Source organism: Lipophrys pholis (assembly GCF_963383615.2).
Source record: "Lipophrys pholis genome assembly, chromosome: 17".
In the NCBI taxonomy this organism is placed as follows: Eukaryota; Metazoa; Chordata; class Actinopteri; order Blenniiformes; family Blenniidae; genus Lipophrys; species Lipophrys pholis.
Genome location: NC_137643.1, coordinates 4,776,140 through 4,793,327, shown reverse-complemented (window position 1 = coordinate 4,793,327; position 17,188 = coordinate 4,776,140). Strand labels below are relative to the sequence as shown.

General features: G+C 38.2%; 1 protein-coding gene across 1 annotated transcript; it reads right to left on the bottom strand.

The window, feature by feature from the left end:
• Positions 1-38: 38 nt before the first annotated feature.
• On the bottom strand, positions 39-15,718 carry LOC308122691 (major histocompatibility complex class I-related gene protein-like). The gene is made up of 8 exons (XM_080484693.1): positions 15,505-15,718; positions 13,833-14,093; positions 2,485-2,763; positions 1,850-2,158; positions 1,585-1,680; positions 1,197-1,214; positions 1,035-1,081; positions 39-910 (listed from the first exon to the last, which is right to left on the bottom strand). The coding sequence occupies exons 1-8, from the start codon at positions 15,557-15,559 to the stop codon at positions 869-871; spliced, it is 1,107 nt and encodes a 368-aa protein (XP_080340819.1). The 5' UTR covers positions 15,560-15,718; the 3' UTR covers positions 39-868.
• Positions 15,719-17,188: the final 1,470 nt, after the last annotated feature.

Genomic DNA, 17,188 nt, shown 5'->3' with positions numbered 1-17,188 from the left:
TCAGTCCAATATGTCAATAATAAAAACCACACAGGTAGTTGGGATTGTGGAAAACTTTATTCAGAGACACAAAAACTCAAAGACCAAAACATCTCATTACACCAACCCAAAACGTAATCTGAGTAACTGATTGCTGTTGAATAAAAGAAAGATCAACTTGTTTCTGCAGTGAATATGAAACAAACCAAAAACACATTTCACAATATCAGATAAAATGAAAATCAAAACAAACTGATGAAAACCAACAAGTGATTCTGAATGAAGCAGATTGATTCTCTAATCAGGAGTAGAAATGATAGAAATCTACTAAATCCAACCTGGATTAAAGTAATCTCCTCGTCCTCATCGCTTGGTTAGAAATATTCTAAATCAATATTTACAGAAAATGGAAAATTACATTGAAGCCGTTGCATTCATTTCATGACAAGGTTTAATTCTTCTATTTATATTTTGGAACTGAAACAACCAGTTTTCAATGTAAAGTTGCTTCAATAATGTTTCTATAAATTAATATAATGCATCAATTTTTAAACTGGAACTGAATGTAAGATAATATAAACACTAAGTCCTCACTAGTTTGACATTTTAAACTAGACATCCAGCATCCTGTACAAACTGTTCAACCAGCCGGTCTTTAATTCTTTATTTCTTTATTTCCAGCTGGACTTTTATCTGCTCACACTGCAACGGCATCAAAACCACTAAAACACCCACAACCTGCGACAACATTCCCACTAAACCAAAGTGAACACACACAGATGAAGAACGTAGAATCATGGAGAGCAGTGTCAACCTGACGAGTCTCAAACATTTCAATCATTTGTTTGAGCTTTTTATCCGTGAGACTGAATGACTGGGAGCCTCTTGCTCATGCAGTGGGTTTTAACATGCTTTGCTCCTCGCCGGTCCCCTGTCAAGACAAATAAAGACAAATAATACATCTGTTAGTTGGATTAAAATCCACTTTTCACCTTTGAATCCATTTGTCTGTGAACACGGCGTATTTATGACATCCGTCCACTTGATGGACTCACTTTCTTCACGGCTGGATCGTCTCCTGACGAAGAGGAAGTCTCAGAGGCTGGAAGACAAAGTTTAAAGTGTCAAAGAGGAAAACTTGTTCTCAGTGAAACAACATGAAGTAACAGAAAATCACATTGAAGCCTCCTGACTGGAGGAAATAGTAAAGTACTCACTGCTGGTGGGTTTGAACCCTGAAAGACAGGAAGAGACAGAGTTGGTTCACTATTTATGCTCAGAAACAACAATAAAAGGTGTTTATCTGTTGTTTATCTGTTGTTTATCTGTTGTTTATCTGTTGTTTATCTGTTGTGTCTCTTCCACTGTGAACATGGAGAGTCTGCTGACGGCAGTGTGGAGTGTTTCTGACACTAATACTGAGCTTCCTGTCCCGTCTGGACGACTCAAACTAAACTTGATGAGTCACTATGACAACTGAAAATCTCTCATCAAAGAACGGAAACAAAATCCTAAAAGTTCTGCTGCTGTGAAAGATTCATTTCATGAAGAAAGTTTTTGAAAAGCCTCTTTTCCACTGAAAGTAAAAGAAAGTTTCTTCTTTACCGTCATTTTTCTTTCTCCAGATGATGAATCCGATGATTCCTGCCACGACGACCAGAACAGCAACAACACCTCCAACAACAGGTCCAATGGGAAACTCTGCGGACACACACACACACACACACACACACACACACACACACACACACACACACACACACACACACACACACACACACACACACACACACACACACACACACACACTTTAGAAGATGTTCTACGTTCAAACTGTCAGAAGAGAAGAAAGACAGAATGTGTCTCTCACCAGGGTGGTTGGTCAGGATGTGACGTTTGTCCAGTGGTTTGAGGACGTCCTCTTTAACTCCAGCCAGATGAAACACACAGCTGTACCTCCCCCAGTCTTCAGCTTTGACCGATGAAAGATCCAGATCAACGCTCATCTGGAAGGTTCCGTCATGGTTGGGGAGGATCTCTCCTCTGTCCACGTCCTCATGGAGCTCCTCCTCGTCTTTCTTCCAGAACAAGTCGGCTCTGTCGGGGTAGAAACCTGTGGCGTGGCAGGTGACCGGAGAGGAGGGAGTCTTCTGGAGGAGAGACACTCTGGAGGGAAGCTCTGGAGAACAACCAGGAAGAAACAACACTCACTTTATTTGGTTCTCAGCTGCTGGAGAACATCAGGTTCTCTCTCATGTCATGGACCCGACATGGAATTCACTACAGCTGAGAATAAATGCGCCTTGTAAAGTGTGACGGAGGAAAGAATGTGGCGTTAAAGGAGGAAGTCAAGATGGAGAGACGAGAGGAAATGCTGAGAGGCAGAGCAGGAAGGAAAATGAAAGCAGAGAAAGAGAAAACAGCAGGAGGATATTGAGTCGGCAGGAGAGAGAGAAACACAAGAGGAAGAGAAAAACTAAAGAGCAGCAGCTCATGTGATTTTACCTTTTCTCATCAGTGAGCTCTTCCCAAAGTTCACATACTTCTTCAGCCACTCAGGACATTCTTTGGTGAAATAGTTTTTAAGATAAGCCAACTGTGCTTTGTTATTGTCCCACTTGTGTTTGGAGGGGACAGCCTGTGGTACTGGAGCGATCCACGTCTCTGTCTTCAGGTCTAAAGATATGAAATCTTCTCCATCGAAACCGAACTGATGAAATCCGTTCACTTTATCAGTTTCATCGTCCCATTCACAACCATACATCTTCTGGAAAACATGAACACCTGACACACACACACACACACACACACACACACACACACACACACACACACACACACACACACACACACACACAGTTAGTTGTTGGTTTGAATAAAGAAGAAACTTCCACAGATCTCTGGACAAACATGCATCTCAACACTTCCTCTCATTTCATCTGGATTCAGCCTCATGTTGATGTTTCTCATCGTCACTCAGGATTTTCATTCATCATCAACTTTGTAGAGCGAAGCAACGATCTCATGAAGAGACGTTCTTCATGTCCTCACACTTTGTTTGTTCCAACAAACTGAAAAGTCTTTTAATGAGACAATTAGCTGGCTAACAAGCTAGTGCTAATATAGCAAGCTAGTGCTAATATAACAAGCTAGTGCTAATATAGCAAGCTAGTGCTAATATAACAAGCTAGTGCTAATATAACAAGCTAGTGCTAATATAACATGCTAGTGCTAATATAGCAAGCTAGTGCTAATTTAACAAGCTAGTGCTAATGTAACAAGCTCGTGCTAATATAGCAAGCTAGTGCTAATATAACAAGCTAGTGCTAATATAACAAGCTAGTGCTAATATAACATGCTAGTGCTAATATAGCAAGCTAGTGCTAATTTAACAAGCTAGTGCTAATGTAACAAGCTCGTGCTAATATAGCAAGCTAGTGCTAATATAACAAGCTAGTGCTAATGTAACAAGCTAGTGCTAATTTAAAATGCTAGTGCTAATGTAACAAGCTAGTGCTAATTTAAAATGCTAGTGCTAATTTAACAGGCTAGTGCTAATTTAACAAGCTAGCTAGCTAATAAGTAAGTTTAAGCTAGTTTATTTAACATGTTAGTTCTAGTTTAAGCTAGTTTATTTAATAAGCTAATGCTAGTTTAATTAACATGTTAGTTCTCGTTTAAGCTAGTTTATTTCACAAGCTAATGCCAGCGGGTTTTAATCAACGTTATTTTGGGCGGAGTTTCCCCCGTCCCTAATTTGACTGTGGTCAAACCAGCCCACAGTTTCAAAAACCAAGTCAAGTGAGGCGGCCGTGCGGCTGTCAGCTTTTGTCAATACTTAACTATGCAGTGTACTAGTTCTGCCAACTGTCTTCAAAATAAAAGCTCCAATCACGTCGCCAGGAATGCTTGTGAATTTCTATAAAGAATGATTTATTCAAGCTAAAACGCACTTATAAAAGGTTTTGAATTGATTTTTTTGAACAGAATGAAGGTTTATTTCAGACATGTGGCCACTATTTTGATTATTCTGAATAATAACAATAAACATTAAATAAAAACACACAAAGCAAATAAACATAGCAAAGCAAAGCCAAAAATAAGTAATTAAATACATAATGCCCAACCATATGAGAAAGGTAGTAGGACGAAAGGTTGATTTAATTAATGTTTGTGTGGAATATTAAATAGTCTTTTAAACATGATATTAAGTAAAACTTTATTTTATTCCTATTTTTGATATGTTTTTCCCAAATAAAATGCCTTTGAAAATTTGAATATAATCAAACACTGCCTGATTTCAAGGCGGAACAACTCCAAAATTCCATGTTATCCCGGGTCTTTCCACATCACAGTGATAGTAGACCATCCCAAGATGCCACTCAGTCAGTATGAAGGAATTTTAAAGTATCATTTCAAAACAAAACTACTTTGAAAATTGAAAATTAACACCTGATTTCAAGATGGAATAACTCAAAAATGTATTGTCGTCCCGGGATCATTCCACATCACAGTGATGGTAGACCATCCCAAGATGCCACTCAGTCAGTATGAAGGAATTCTGATGTGTCATTTCAAAATAAAATGTAATTGAAAATTGGAATAACACCTGATTTCAAGGTGGAATAATTCAACAATTCCTAGTTGTCCCGGGATCATTCCACATCACAGTGATAGTAGACCATCCCTGGATGCCACTCAATCAGTATGAAGGAATTCTAATGTATCATTTCAAAACAAAACTACTTTGAAAATGGAAATGTAACACCTAATTTCGAGGTGGAATAACTCCAAAATTCCGAGTTACCCTTGGGTTGTTCCACACCACAGTGATAGTAGACCATCCCAGGACACCACTCAATCAGTATGAAGGAATTCTGATGTGTCGTTTCAAAATAAAATGTAATTGAAATTGGAATTAACACCTGATTTCGAGGTGGAATAATTAAGAAAATCCTAGTTGTCCCGGGATCATTCCACATCACAATAATAGTAGACCATCCCAGGATGCCACTCAGTCAGTATGAAGGAATTCTGATGTGTCGTTTCAAAATAAAATGTATTTGAAAATTGGAATTAACACCTGATTTCGAGGTGGAATAATTTAAAAAATCCTAGTTTTCCCGGGATCATTCCACATCAAAGTGATAGTAAACCATCCCAAGATGCCACTCAGTCAGTATGAAGGAATTCTGATGTATCATTTCAAAATAAAATGCAATTGAAAATTGGAATCCAACACCTGATTTCAAGGTGTAATAACTACAAAATTCCTAGTTTTCCCGGGGTCATTCCACATCACAGTGATAGTAGTCCAGCCCAGGATGCCACTCAGTGAGTATGAAGGAATTCTGAGGTGTCGTTTCAAAATAAAACAAGTTTGAAAATTGAAATGTAACACCTGATTTCGAAGTGGAATCACCCAAAAATTCCTAGTTGTCTGCAGGTCATTCCACATCACAGTGATAGTAGACCATCCCAGGATGCCACTCAATCAGTATGAAGGAATTCTAATGTATCATTTCGAAACAAAACTACTTTGAAAATGTAAATGTAACACCTAATTTCGAGGTGGAATAACTCCAAAATTCCGAGTTACTCTGGGGTTGTTCCACACCCCAGTGATAGTAGACTATCCCAGGACACCACTCAATCAGTATGAAGGAATTCTGATGTGTCGTTTCAAAATGAAATGAAATGTAATTGAAAATTGGAATAAACACTTGATTTCGAGGTGGAATAATTTAAAAAATCCTAGTTTTCCCGGGATCATTCCACATCACAGTGATAGTAGATCATCCCAGGATGCCACTCAATCACTATGAAGGAATTCTGATGTGTCGTTTCAAAATAAAATGTAATTGAAAATTGGAATTAACACCTGATTTCGAGGTGGAATAATTATAAAAATCCTAGTTGTCCCGGGATCATTCCACATCACAATGATAGTAGACCATCCCAAGATGCCACTCAGTCAGTATGAATGAATTCTGATGTGTCGTTTCAAAATAAAATAAAATGTAATTGAAAATTGGAATTAACACCTGATTTCGAGCTGGAATCATTTAAAAATCCTAGTTTTCCCGTGATCATTCCACATCACAGTGATAGTAGGCCATCCCAGGATGCCACTCAATCAGTATGAAGGTATTCTGATGTGTCAATTCAAAATAAAACAAGTTTGAAATTTGGAATGTAACACCTGATTTCAAGATGGAATAACTCCAAAATTTATTGTTGTCCTGGGGTCATTCCAGATCACAGTGATAGTAGACCATCCCAGGACACCACTCAGTCAGTATGAAGGAATTCTAATGTATCATTTCAAAAGAAAACTACTTTGAAAATTGAAATGTAACACCTAATTTCGAGGTGGAATAACTCCAAAATCCCGAGTTACCCTGGGGTCATTCCACACCACAGTGATAGTAGACCATCCCAGGACACCACTCAGTCAGTATGAATGAATTCTGATGTGTCGTTTCAAAATAAAATAAAATGTAATTGAAAATTGGAATTAACACTGATTTCGAGCTGGAATCATTTAAAAATCCTAGTTTTCCCGTGATCATTCCACATCACAGTGATAGTAGGCCATCCCAGGATGCCACTCAATAAGTATGAAGGAATTCTGATGTGTCAATTCAAAATAAAACAAGTTTGAAATTTGGAATGTAACACCTGATTTCAAGATGGAATAACTCCAAAATTTATTGTTGTCCTGGGGTCATTCCAGATCACAGTGATAGTAGACCATCCCAGGACACCACTCAGTCAGTATGAATGAATTCTGATGTGTCGTTTCAAAATAAAATAAAATGTAATTGAAATTGGAATTAACACCTGATTTCGAGGTGGAATAATTAAGAAAATCCTAGTTGTCCCGGGATCATTCCACATCACAATAATAGTAGACCATCCCAGGATGCCACTCAGTCAGTATGAAGGAATTCTGATGTGTCGTTTCAAAATAAAATGTAATTGAAATTGGAATTAACACCTGATTTCGAGGTGGAATAATTAAGAAAATCCTAGTTGTCCCGGGATCATTCCACATCACAATAATAGTAGACCATCCCAGGATGCCACTCAGTCAGTATGAAGGAATTCTGATGTGTCGTTTCAAAATAAAATGTATTTGAAAATTGGAATTAACACCTGATTTCGAGGTGGAATAATTAAAAAAATCCTAGTTTTCCCGGGATCATTCCACATCAAAGTGATAGTAAACCATCCCAAGATGCCACTCAGTCAGTATGAAGGAATTCTGATGTATCATTTCAAAATAAAATGCAATTGAAAATTGGAATCCAACACCTGATTTCAAGGTGTAATAACTACAAAATTCCTAGTTTTCCCGGGGTCATTCCACATCACAGTGATAGTAGTCCAGCCCAGGATGCCACTCAGTGAGTATGAAGGAATTCTGAGGTGTCGTTTCAAAATAAAACAAGTTTGAAAATTGAAATGTAACACCTGATTTCGAAGTGGAATCACCCAAAAATTCCTAGTTGTCTGCAGGTCATTCCACATCACAGTGATAGTAGACCATCCCAGGATGCCACTCAATCAGTATGAAGGAATTCTAATGTATCATTTCGAAACAAAACTACTTTGAAAATGTAAATGTAACACCTAATTTCGAGGTGGAATAACTCCAAAATTCCGAGTTACTCTGGGGTTGTTCCACACCCCAGTGATAGTAGACTATCCCAGGACACCACTCAATCAGTATGAAGGAATTCTGATGTGTCGTTTCAAAATGAAATGAAATGTAATTGAAAATTGGAATAAACACTTGATTTCGAGGTGGAATAATTTAAAAAATCCTAGTTTTCCCGGGATCATTCCACATCACAGTGATAGTAGATCATCCCAGGATGCCACTCAATCACTATGAAGGAATTCTGATGTGTCGTTTCAAAATAAAATGTAATTGAAAATTGGAATTAACACCTGATTTCGAGGTGGAATAATTATAAAAATCCTAGTTGTCCCGGGATCATTCCACATCACAATGATAGTAGACCATCCCAAGATGCCACTCAGTCAGTATGAATGAATTCTGATGTGTCGTTTCAAAATAAAATAAAATGTAATTGAAAATTGGAATTAACACCTGATTTCGAGCTGGAATCATTTAAAAATCCTAGTTTTCCCGTGATCATTCCACATCACAGTGATAGTAGGCCATCCCAGGATGCCACTCAATCAGTATGAAGGTATTCTGATGTGTCAATTCAAAATAAAACAAGTTTGAAATTTGGAATGTAACACCTGATTTCAAGATGGAATAACTCCAAAATTTATTGTTGTCCTGGGGTCATTCCAGATCACAGTGATAGTAGACCATCCCAGGACACCACTCAGTCAGTATGAAGGAATTCTAATGTATCATTTCAAAAGAAAACTACTTTGAAAATTGAAATGTAACACCTAATTTCGAGGTGGAATAACTCCAAAATCCCGAGTTACCCTGGGGTCATTCCACACCACAGTGATAGTAGACCATCCCAGGACACCACTCAGTCAGTATGAATGAATTCTGATGTGTCGTTTCAAAATAAAATAAAATGTAATTGAAAATTGGAATTAACACTGATTTCGAGCTGGAATCATTTAAAAATCCTAGTTTTCCCGTGATCATTCCACATCACAGTGATAGTAGGCCATCCCAGGATGCCACTCAATAAGTATGAAGGAATTCTGATGTGTCAATTCAAAATAAAACAAGTTTGAAATTTGGAATGTAACACCTGATTTCAAGATGGAATAACTCCAAAATTTATTGTTGTCCTGGGGTCATTCCAGATCACAGTGATAGTAGACCATCCCAGGACACCACTCAGTCAGTATGAATGAATTCTGATGTGTCGTTTCAAAATAAAATAAAATGTAATTGAAATTGGAATTAACACCTGATTTCGAGGTGGAATAATTAAGAAAATCCTAGTTGTCCCGGGATCATTCCACATCACAATAATAGTAGACCATCCCAGGATGCCACTCAGTCAGTATGAAGGAATTCTGATGTGTCGTTTCAAAATAAAATGTATTTGAAAATTGGAATGTAACACCTGATTTCGAGGTGGAATAATTTAAAAAATCCTAGTTTTCCCGTGATCATTCCACATCACAGTGATAGTAGACCATCCCAGGATACCACTCAATCAGTATGAAGGAATTCTGATGTGTCTTTTCAAAATAAATTGCAATTGAAAATTTAAATGTGACAACTGATTTCGAGGTGGAATACTTAAAAAAATCCTTGTTGTCCTGGGGTCATTCCACATCACAGCGATAGTAGAACATCCCTAGATGCCACTCAGTCAGTATGAAGTTATTCTGATGTGTCGTTTCAAAATAAAACAAGTTTGAAAATTGGGATGTGACATATTTTCACTTGATTTCAAGGTGGAATAACTCCAAAATTCCTGGTTGTCCTGGGGTTATTCCACATTACAGTGGTAGTAAACCATCCCAAGATGCCACTCAATCAGTATGAAGGAATTCTGATGTGTCAATTCAAAATAAAACAAGTTTGAAATTTGAAATGTAACACCTGATTTCAAGATGGAATAACTCCAAAATTTATTGTTGTCCTGGGGTCATTCCAGATCACAGTGATAGTAGACCATCCCAGGACACCACTCAATCAGTATGAAGGAATTCTGATGTGTCGTTTAAAAATAAAATGTAATTGAAATTGGAATTAACGCTGATTTCGAGGTGGAATAATTAAGAAAATCCTAGTTGTCCGGGGGTCATTCCACATCACAGTGATAGTAGACCATCCCAGGATGCCACTCAATCAGTATGAAGGAATTCTAATGTATCATTTCAAAACAAAACTACTTTGAAAATGGAAATGTAACACCTAATTTCGAGGTGGAATAACTCTAAAATTCCAAGTTACCCTGGGGTCGTTCCACACCACAGTGATAGTAGACCATCCCAGGACACCACTCAATCAGTATGAAGGAATTCTGATGTGTCGTTTCAAAATAAAATGTAATTGAAATTGGAATTAACACCTGATTTCGAGGTGGAATAATTAAGAAAATCCTAGTTGTCCCGGGATCATTCCACATCACAATAATAGTAGACCATCCCAGGATGCCACTCAGTCAGTATGAAGGAATTCTGATGTGTCGTTTCAAAATAAAATGTATTTGAAAATTGGAATTAACACCTGATTTCGAGGTGGAATAATTTAAAAAATCCTAGTTTTCCCGGGATCATTCCACATCACAGTGATAGTAGACCATCCCAGGATACCACTCAATCAGTATGAAGGAATTCTGATGTGTCTTTTCAAAATAAATTGCAATTGAAAATTTAAATGTGGCAACTGATTTCGAGGTGGAATACTTAAAAAAATCCTTGTTGTCCTGGGGTCATTCCACATCACAGCGATAGTAGAACATCCCTAGATGCCACTCAGTCAGTATGAAGTTATTCTGATGTGTCATTTCAAAATAAAACAAGTTTGAAAATTGGGATGTGACATATTTTCACTTGATTTCAAGGTGGAATAACTCCAAAATTCCTGGTTGTCCTGGGGTTATTCCACATTACAGTGGTAGTAAACCATCCCAAGATGCCACTCAATCAGTATGAAGGAATTCTGATGTATCATTTCAAAATAAAATGAAATTGAAAATTGGAATCCAACACCTGATTTCAAGGTGTAATAACTCCAAAATTCCTGGTTGTCCTGGGGTTATTCCACATCACAGTGATAGTAAACATCCCAAGATGCCACTCAATCAGTATGAAGGAATTCTGATGTATCGTTTCAAAATAAAATGCAATTGAAAATTGGAATCCAACACCTGATTTCAAGGTGTAATAACTCCAAAATTCCTGGTTGTCCTGGGGTTATTCCACATTACAGTGATAGTAAACATCCCAGGACACCACTCAATCAGTATGAAGGAATTCTGATGTGTCGTTTCAAAATAAAATGTAATTGAAATTGGAATTAACACCTGATTTCGAGGTGGAATAATTAAGAAAATCCTAGTTGTCCCGGGATCATTCCACATCACAATAATAGTAGACCATCCCAGGATGCCACTCAGTCAGTATGAAGGAATTCTGATGTGTCGTTTCAAAATAAAATGTATTTGAAAATTGGAATTAACACCTGATTTCGAGGTGGAATAATTTAAAAAATCCTAGTTTTCCCGGGATCATTCCACATCACAGTGATAGTAGACCATCCCAGGATACCACTCAATCAGTATGAAGGAATTCTGATGTGTCTTTTCAAAATAAATTGCAATTGAAAATTTAAATGTGGCAACTGATTTCGAGGTGGAATACTTAAAAAAATCCTTGTTGTCCTGGGGTCATTCCACATCACAGCGATAGTAGAACATCCCTAGATGCCACTCAGTCAGTATGAAGTTATTCTGATGTGTCATATCAAAATAAAACAAGTTTGAAAATTGGGATGTGACATATTTTCACTTGATTTCAAGGTGGAATAACTCCAAAATTCCTGGTTGTCCTGGGGTTATTCCACATTACAGTGGTAGTAAACCATCCCAAGATGCCACTCAATCAGTATGAAGGAATTCTGATGTATCGTTTCAAAATAAAATGCAATTGAAAATTGGAATCCAACACCTGATTTCAAGGTGTAATAACTCCAAAATTCCTGGTTGTCCTGGGGTTATTCCACATCACAGTGATAGTAAACATCCCAAGATGCCACTCAATCAGTATGAAGGAATTCTGATGTATCGTTTCAAAATAGAATGCAACTGAAAATTGGAATCTAACACCATTACATTTTATTTTGAAACGATACCTCAGAATTAATTCATACTGACAGAGTGGCACTGACTGACCCCGGTACAAGTAGGAATTACTGAGTTACTCCACCTTGAAATCAAGTCAAAAGATGTCATAAATCAAATTTTCTATTGCATTTTATTTTGAAACAACACATCAGATTTCCTTCACACTGACTGAGTGGTATCCTGGGATGGTGTACTATCACCATATATGGAATGACGATGGGACAACTAGCAATTTTGGAATTATTTTGAGTTGAAATCAGGCGAAAAGATGTCATATTCTAATTTTTAAACTTGTTTTATTTTGAAACGACAAATCAGAATTACTTCATACTGACTGAGTGGCATCTTGCAGAAGTCTACTATCACTGTGAAGTGGAATGACCCCAGGACATCTTGGAATTTTGGAGTTATTCCACCTTGAAATAAGGTGTCCTCTTGAATTTTCAAAGTTGTTTTGTGTTTCAAAGTGAGTTAATTCTACTTGAAATAAGAGTGTTTGGTTATATTCTAATTTCCAAATAGATTTTATTTAGAAATGCAACATCATACTGTAAAACTGTAAGTCTGACTTAATATTTTGAAAACAATAGTTTAATTCCATCGATACACTATTTGAATTATCTTTTAATCAGGGCTGCTCAATTAATCTAATCTTAATCGGGATTACGATTACGGCTCCAGACGATCTCAAAATCCATCTAATCGAGGAGAAACGATGACGTTGTCGAGCCGATGAACGAGAGTCGGAGGCGGCGTGTTCAGCGAGGAACTCCAAACTTTATTCTCCTTCCAACCACACTTCTCAGTAACTCTTTTCTTTTCTCTTTCTCTCCAACATGAGAGCGCACACGCCGTGTAACACCAAAATACTTCCGACCAGAAACCCCGCCTCTCTACAAAATAAAGTTCCCCACCACCCCACGGTAACTGGGTGAATTCTGAACTTAACTGATCACCACAATGTGGTGTTTTCCTTCAGAGACCAGCACTCTCGCCAACTTGGCGACTTTCTCGCTAAATCTGGCGACTTTTCCTGGTGTTACTGGCGACTTTCTAGCGTGTTTGGCGACTCTGACGTGAAAACACGTCTGGTTCTGCAGTCACTGTGGTCAACGAGCAGCGGGTCCCGCTGTGAGCCCGTCCCCCGTCCTGAAGCATTGACAGACCTGCGGTCAGTCTGACAGTCCGTCCCTCCTGCAGCCAGACCAGAGGACAGCCTCACCACACTGCGTCCACACTGAGAAGGAGCCGCGCAAGACCGCCGCTGCTTTACTGAGCGGCAAGGCAATATAAATATAGAATCAAGATTTATTGAAGTATATCTATCTCTTGTTGTATTTTATTTATTTATTGTTTTCAAAACATTGAGCGCAGTACAACAGTTTATTTCTCATTACTACATTAAAAGATATTTTTATATATTTAACAGGAGACTCTTTTTTTTTTTTTTAAACACGTTCAATAAATGCTGTTCCAAATTCAAAGACATAATCGTGTAAATAATCGTGATTTCAATATTGCCCCAAATCGTGTTTATGATTTTTTCCTAGTTCCAGTTGAAGTTAGTTTATTTGACAAGCTAACGCCAGTTTAAGCTCGTTGATTTAACAAGTTTCTCTGAGAAGTTCCAAGAAGAAACTGAGTGAACGAGTAGAAAAAGGAAAAGAAAAACTCAAACAGTCCAAACAAGCTGTGATCGGACAGAAAAGAGCTTTTCTCTGGATTTCTGCCGCCGTTTATCCACTTTTTTGATGTTTTTTTGTGTTTCAGACGACAAACTGAGCGTAAAGTGACGTGACTGTGGCGAACATGCAAACTGTGTGTGTGTGTGTGTGTGTGTGTGTGTGTGTGTGTGTGTGTGTGTGTGTGTGTGTGTGTGTGTGTGTGTGTGTGTGTGTGTGTGTGTGTGAACTTGATCCAGACAGAAGAAGAAGAAGAAGAAGTCAAGTTGCTCAATCTGTCGTCTGAAAGCAACATTTATACAACTCATGAGAAACAGTCGACACGATGAAGACCAGCGAAGAAGAAACAGTTCAGACAAACCTCCAGTTTGGTTGAAGCGCCGCTTCGCGGTCTCAATGTTTGATTTGAAGATCTGCTGATCTCCCATGAAGTTTGCAGTGTTCCTCTCATAGTACTGTGAGTCTATGGCTTCATTCATCCAGTCCTGCTTGAGCACTGTTGTCCTGGAGTCGCTGTCGTAGTGAACAATCTGATATTCATCAACCAGACCAACACCCACAAACTCTGGAAAGTTTGGTACTTGAGAGGACGCCGTGTAGAAATACTTCAGAGAGTGAAGCGCTGGAAGAAAAAGATGAAGACCACATTTAGAATCAATCCACCAGGTTTCTGGTTCCATGTGATTCAAAGAGCATCTCCTCTCTCTTTTCTACTGTTTCATTAGATTTGAATCGAAGCCCAGTTTGTTCTGCTGTTGGAGGATTTTAAAAAAAAAACCAAAATGTTTGAGTGGAGGAGCCACAAACAGCCTCGTTTTCATGTTTCACATCAAACCAACGAACGACACATTTCACTCATTACTTCACGATTTATTTCACTCCTTCACTTCCCGTCCTCCGGAACGTGAGGAGCCGCTGACGGCGGTTTGATTCCAACGTTCCACGGGCCAGATGTTTGAAACCCGGAGAAAATGGCAGCTCACAGAGTGACGCTGGTAAACAAAGTGACAGCGTTTATCAGAAAGGAGAGGAAAGACTTTGAGTCTTGTTGAAAAGGACTGGAGCAGCGCTCTGCAAGCTTTAGGAGCAAAACAGCCCTTTTAGTCACTTTACAGCAAAACTCAGCAGAACATGTTGGACCTTTAGAAGGACGATAACACGGCTCATCCAGCTGTGGACTTTATGTCCAATCTAGAAAATCTCTCATTAGGATTTATAACAGGAAACATCATGAAGCTTTTTCACTGTTTTTCTAACCTTGTTTAGCAGTTTCATCTCTTTTGAGAGGAGTTTATTTTTGTTTCCTTCTTTTTTCAGTATTTCAAGCTGTTTTACAAATTTAAACTTTATTTTTATTTGAGCTGTCTTTATTATTTAACCATTAACAGTTTTAATTATTTTACCTTTTCATTTGTTTTGCAGTTTTTTCCTTTTTCGTCATTTCTAACCATGTGTGCAGTTTTTTCTTTACACATTTTCTTGTGTCTTTTAGCAGTTTTTGACATATTTATCCAATTTATGTTTTGTGTTTCATCATTTTAGCCATTTTAACCGTTTTGCTCCATATTTCCCTTGTATGTCTAATCCCCACGTTATGTCGACGTCTCTTATTTCATATTTGATTAACCTTTACGAGGTTGTGTATTTGATGGTTTATTTTAAAATAAACGACCCAGAAGACGAAACAAAGTCTATGAAAACTGGAAGAAATTCTAATCCCAGTCTGTGTTTATGTCACATCAGGACCTTCTATTGTGGCTCATATCAGGATCCAGCGCAGCACGAACTGTTACACACATTCGACATGGAGCATGAGGCGGATTTATTTCCAGCAGTTTCTACACAAACTTTGAGACGAGAGCAAACTTTCGACGAGGCTTCTAATGACAGCAAATAATAATAATAATAATAATAATAATAATAATAATAAATAGTTGTTTTCTTGTGATTCTTCCTGAGAACAAGAGAAGCTCGTTCAGTGTTTAATCAGATCAGATCCACGTAGAAGCTTTTAGAAAGAATGTGAAGTCTACCTGGAGCCGCGGAGGGGATTCCCACCAGAAAGAGAACCACGAAGAGCTTCATCATGACGGTCCAGTGTTCCTCTTCTAACACTTGGTGAGTCTGAACCGAGAAACAAGAAGCAGCAGAGAGAAAAAGGAGGAAAAGGAGGCGTGGAGCTGCTTCTGAACCAATGACAATTCAATGTGAGTGTTGCTGGGTGAACATGAACCACACAGGTTCTGTAAACGAAACTGAAAGTTATTCAAGCATTTCTGCTCTGATCCTCAACAATCTATCTATCTATCTATCTATCTATCTATCTATCTATCTATCTATCTATCTATCTATCTATCTATCTATCTATCTATCTATCTATGTTGTAGGGAAGACGACTGTTGGTTTCTCGTCACATTATTGATTATATTGTTCTGATTCTATCAATTACTGATATTAGTTTATCTCCATTTATGAATTCCAAGAATCGATTTCATGATTCCAAACATCACAGTCCTTCATCAAAGCCAATATGACTGAATGAGAGTTTAATGAGATCATCATGGCGTCCAGATCAATGTTAAACTTGTAAAGTTAAACTGTGAAAAACAGTCTATTGTTTTTTGTTTTTTTGTCCAATCAGGTGAAAGTGAAATCCAGAGAAAGTGAATGAAACAGTAGAAGTGGAGTCGCTTCAACACCAACATGTTTATCATGTTTCTCCTCCAGGCAGCAAAATGTGAAGCTCCTCTGAAGCCGCGCAGCTAAAAACTGCTGAGAAAAGAGAAATCTGAAGACACTTTCTGGATGTTTGGACACAGAAGACTCTTTTGCTTTTGCTCTTTCTTCCTTCCAGTTCAGAGTCGAGCACCGGCATGTTGGAGTGAAGACGCTCCAGAAGAAACAGTCAGACATGAAGTGGCCCTGACCTTTCAACTCTGACTGACTTCTTCATGGATTTACAGTCAAATCAACGTCATACTGCACATTTTAAAAACACCCTCACACACTGTGTGACAGCAGCAGGTCCCGTGTGTGAACTTTTTGATGAGTCGGACCAGTGACAGACCGAGTGAGATTCAAAGAGTCCAGAGGACGGAGGAACTTTTTGACCAGAGGTCCAGACTCACAGCACACATGTATTTTAATACGGACCACCATTAAAAATCCACCACATATCAACACAATCCCTGCCACAAAATCAGCAGAGTCCTGGATATAACCTTTGTTAAACTCTGGAGGAAGGTAAACCACCGTGTTCAGTACAGTCAGAGGGAAGTTTGAAAGAGCTGCAGCTCAAAGCCGGAGCTTCTGTCAAACAGACGGATGTTAAACAGACAAGGGAGTTAAAAACGTTCAGCAGAAGCTGGATTTAAAATGATTTCAATTAAAGTTCAACTTCATCACATTGAATTAGAGTTTCACATTTAATGGGCAGTATCACACTCAGACCAACACACACACACACATTCCAGCTGTTTTCTCATTTGTCCTGGCCATGGCACCGTCTTCTTGTTTCACCACATTCCTCTGAAGGAAAACAAGGAACACAATTAAAGATGCTCAGCAGTAAAGCTTCAGTCGAGTTGCACTGAAAACTCAGATAAAGTGAACGACAGGTTCTGATTCAACAAGCACCACATAAAGAATTGAACTCACCACATTTACTCAGACAAACGATGTTATTTATACATTAAATAAAATAGTGATCATTTCTTC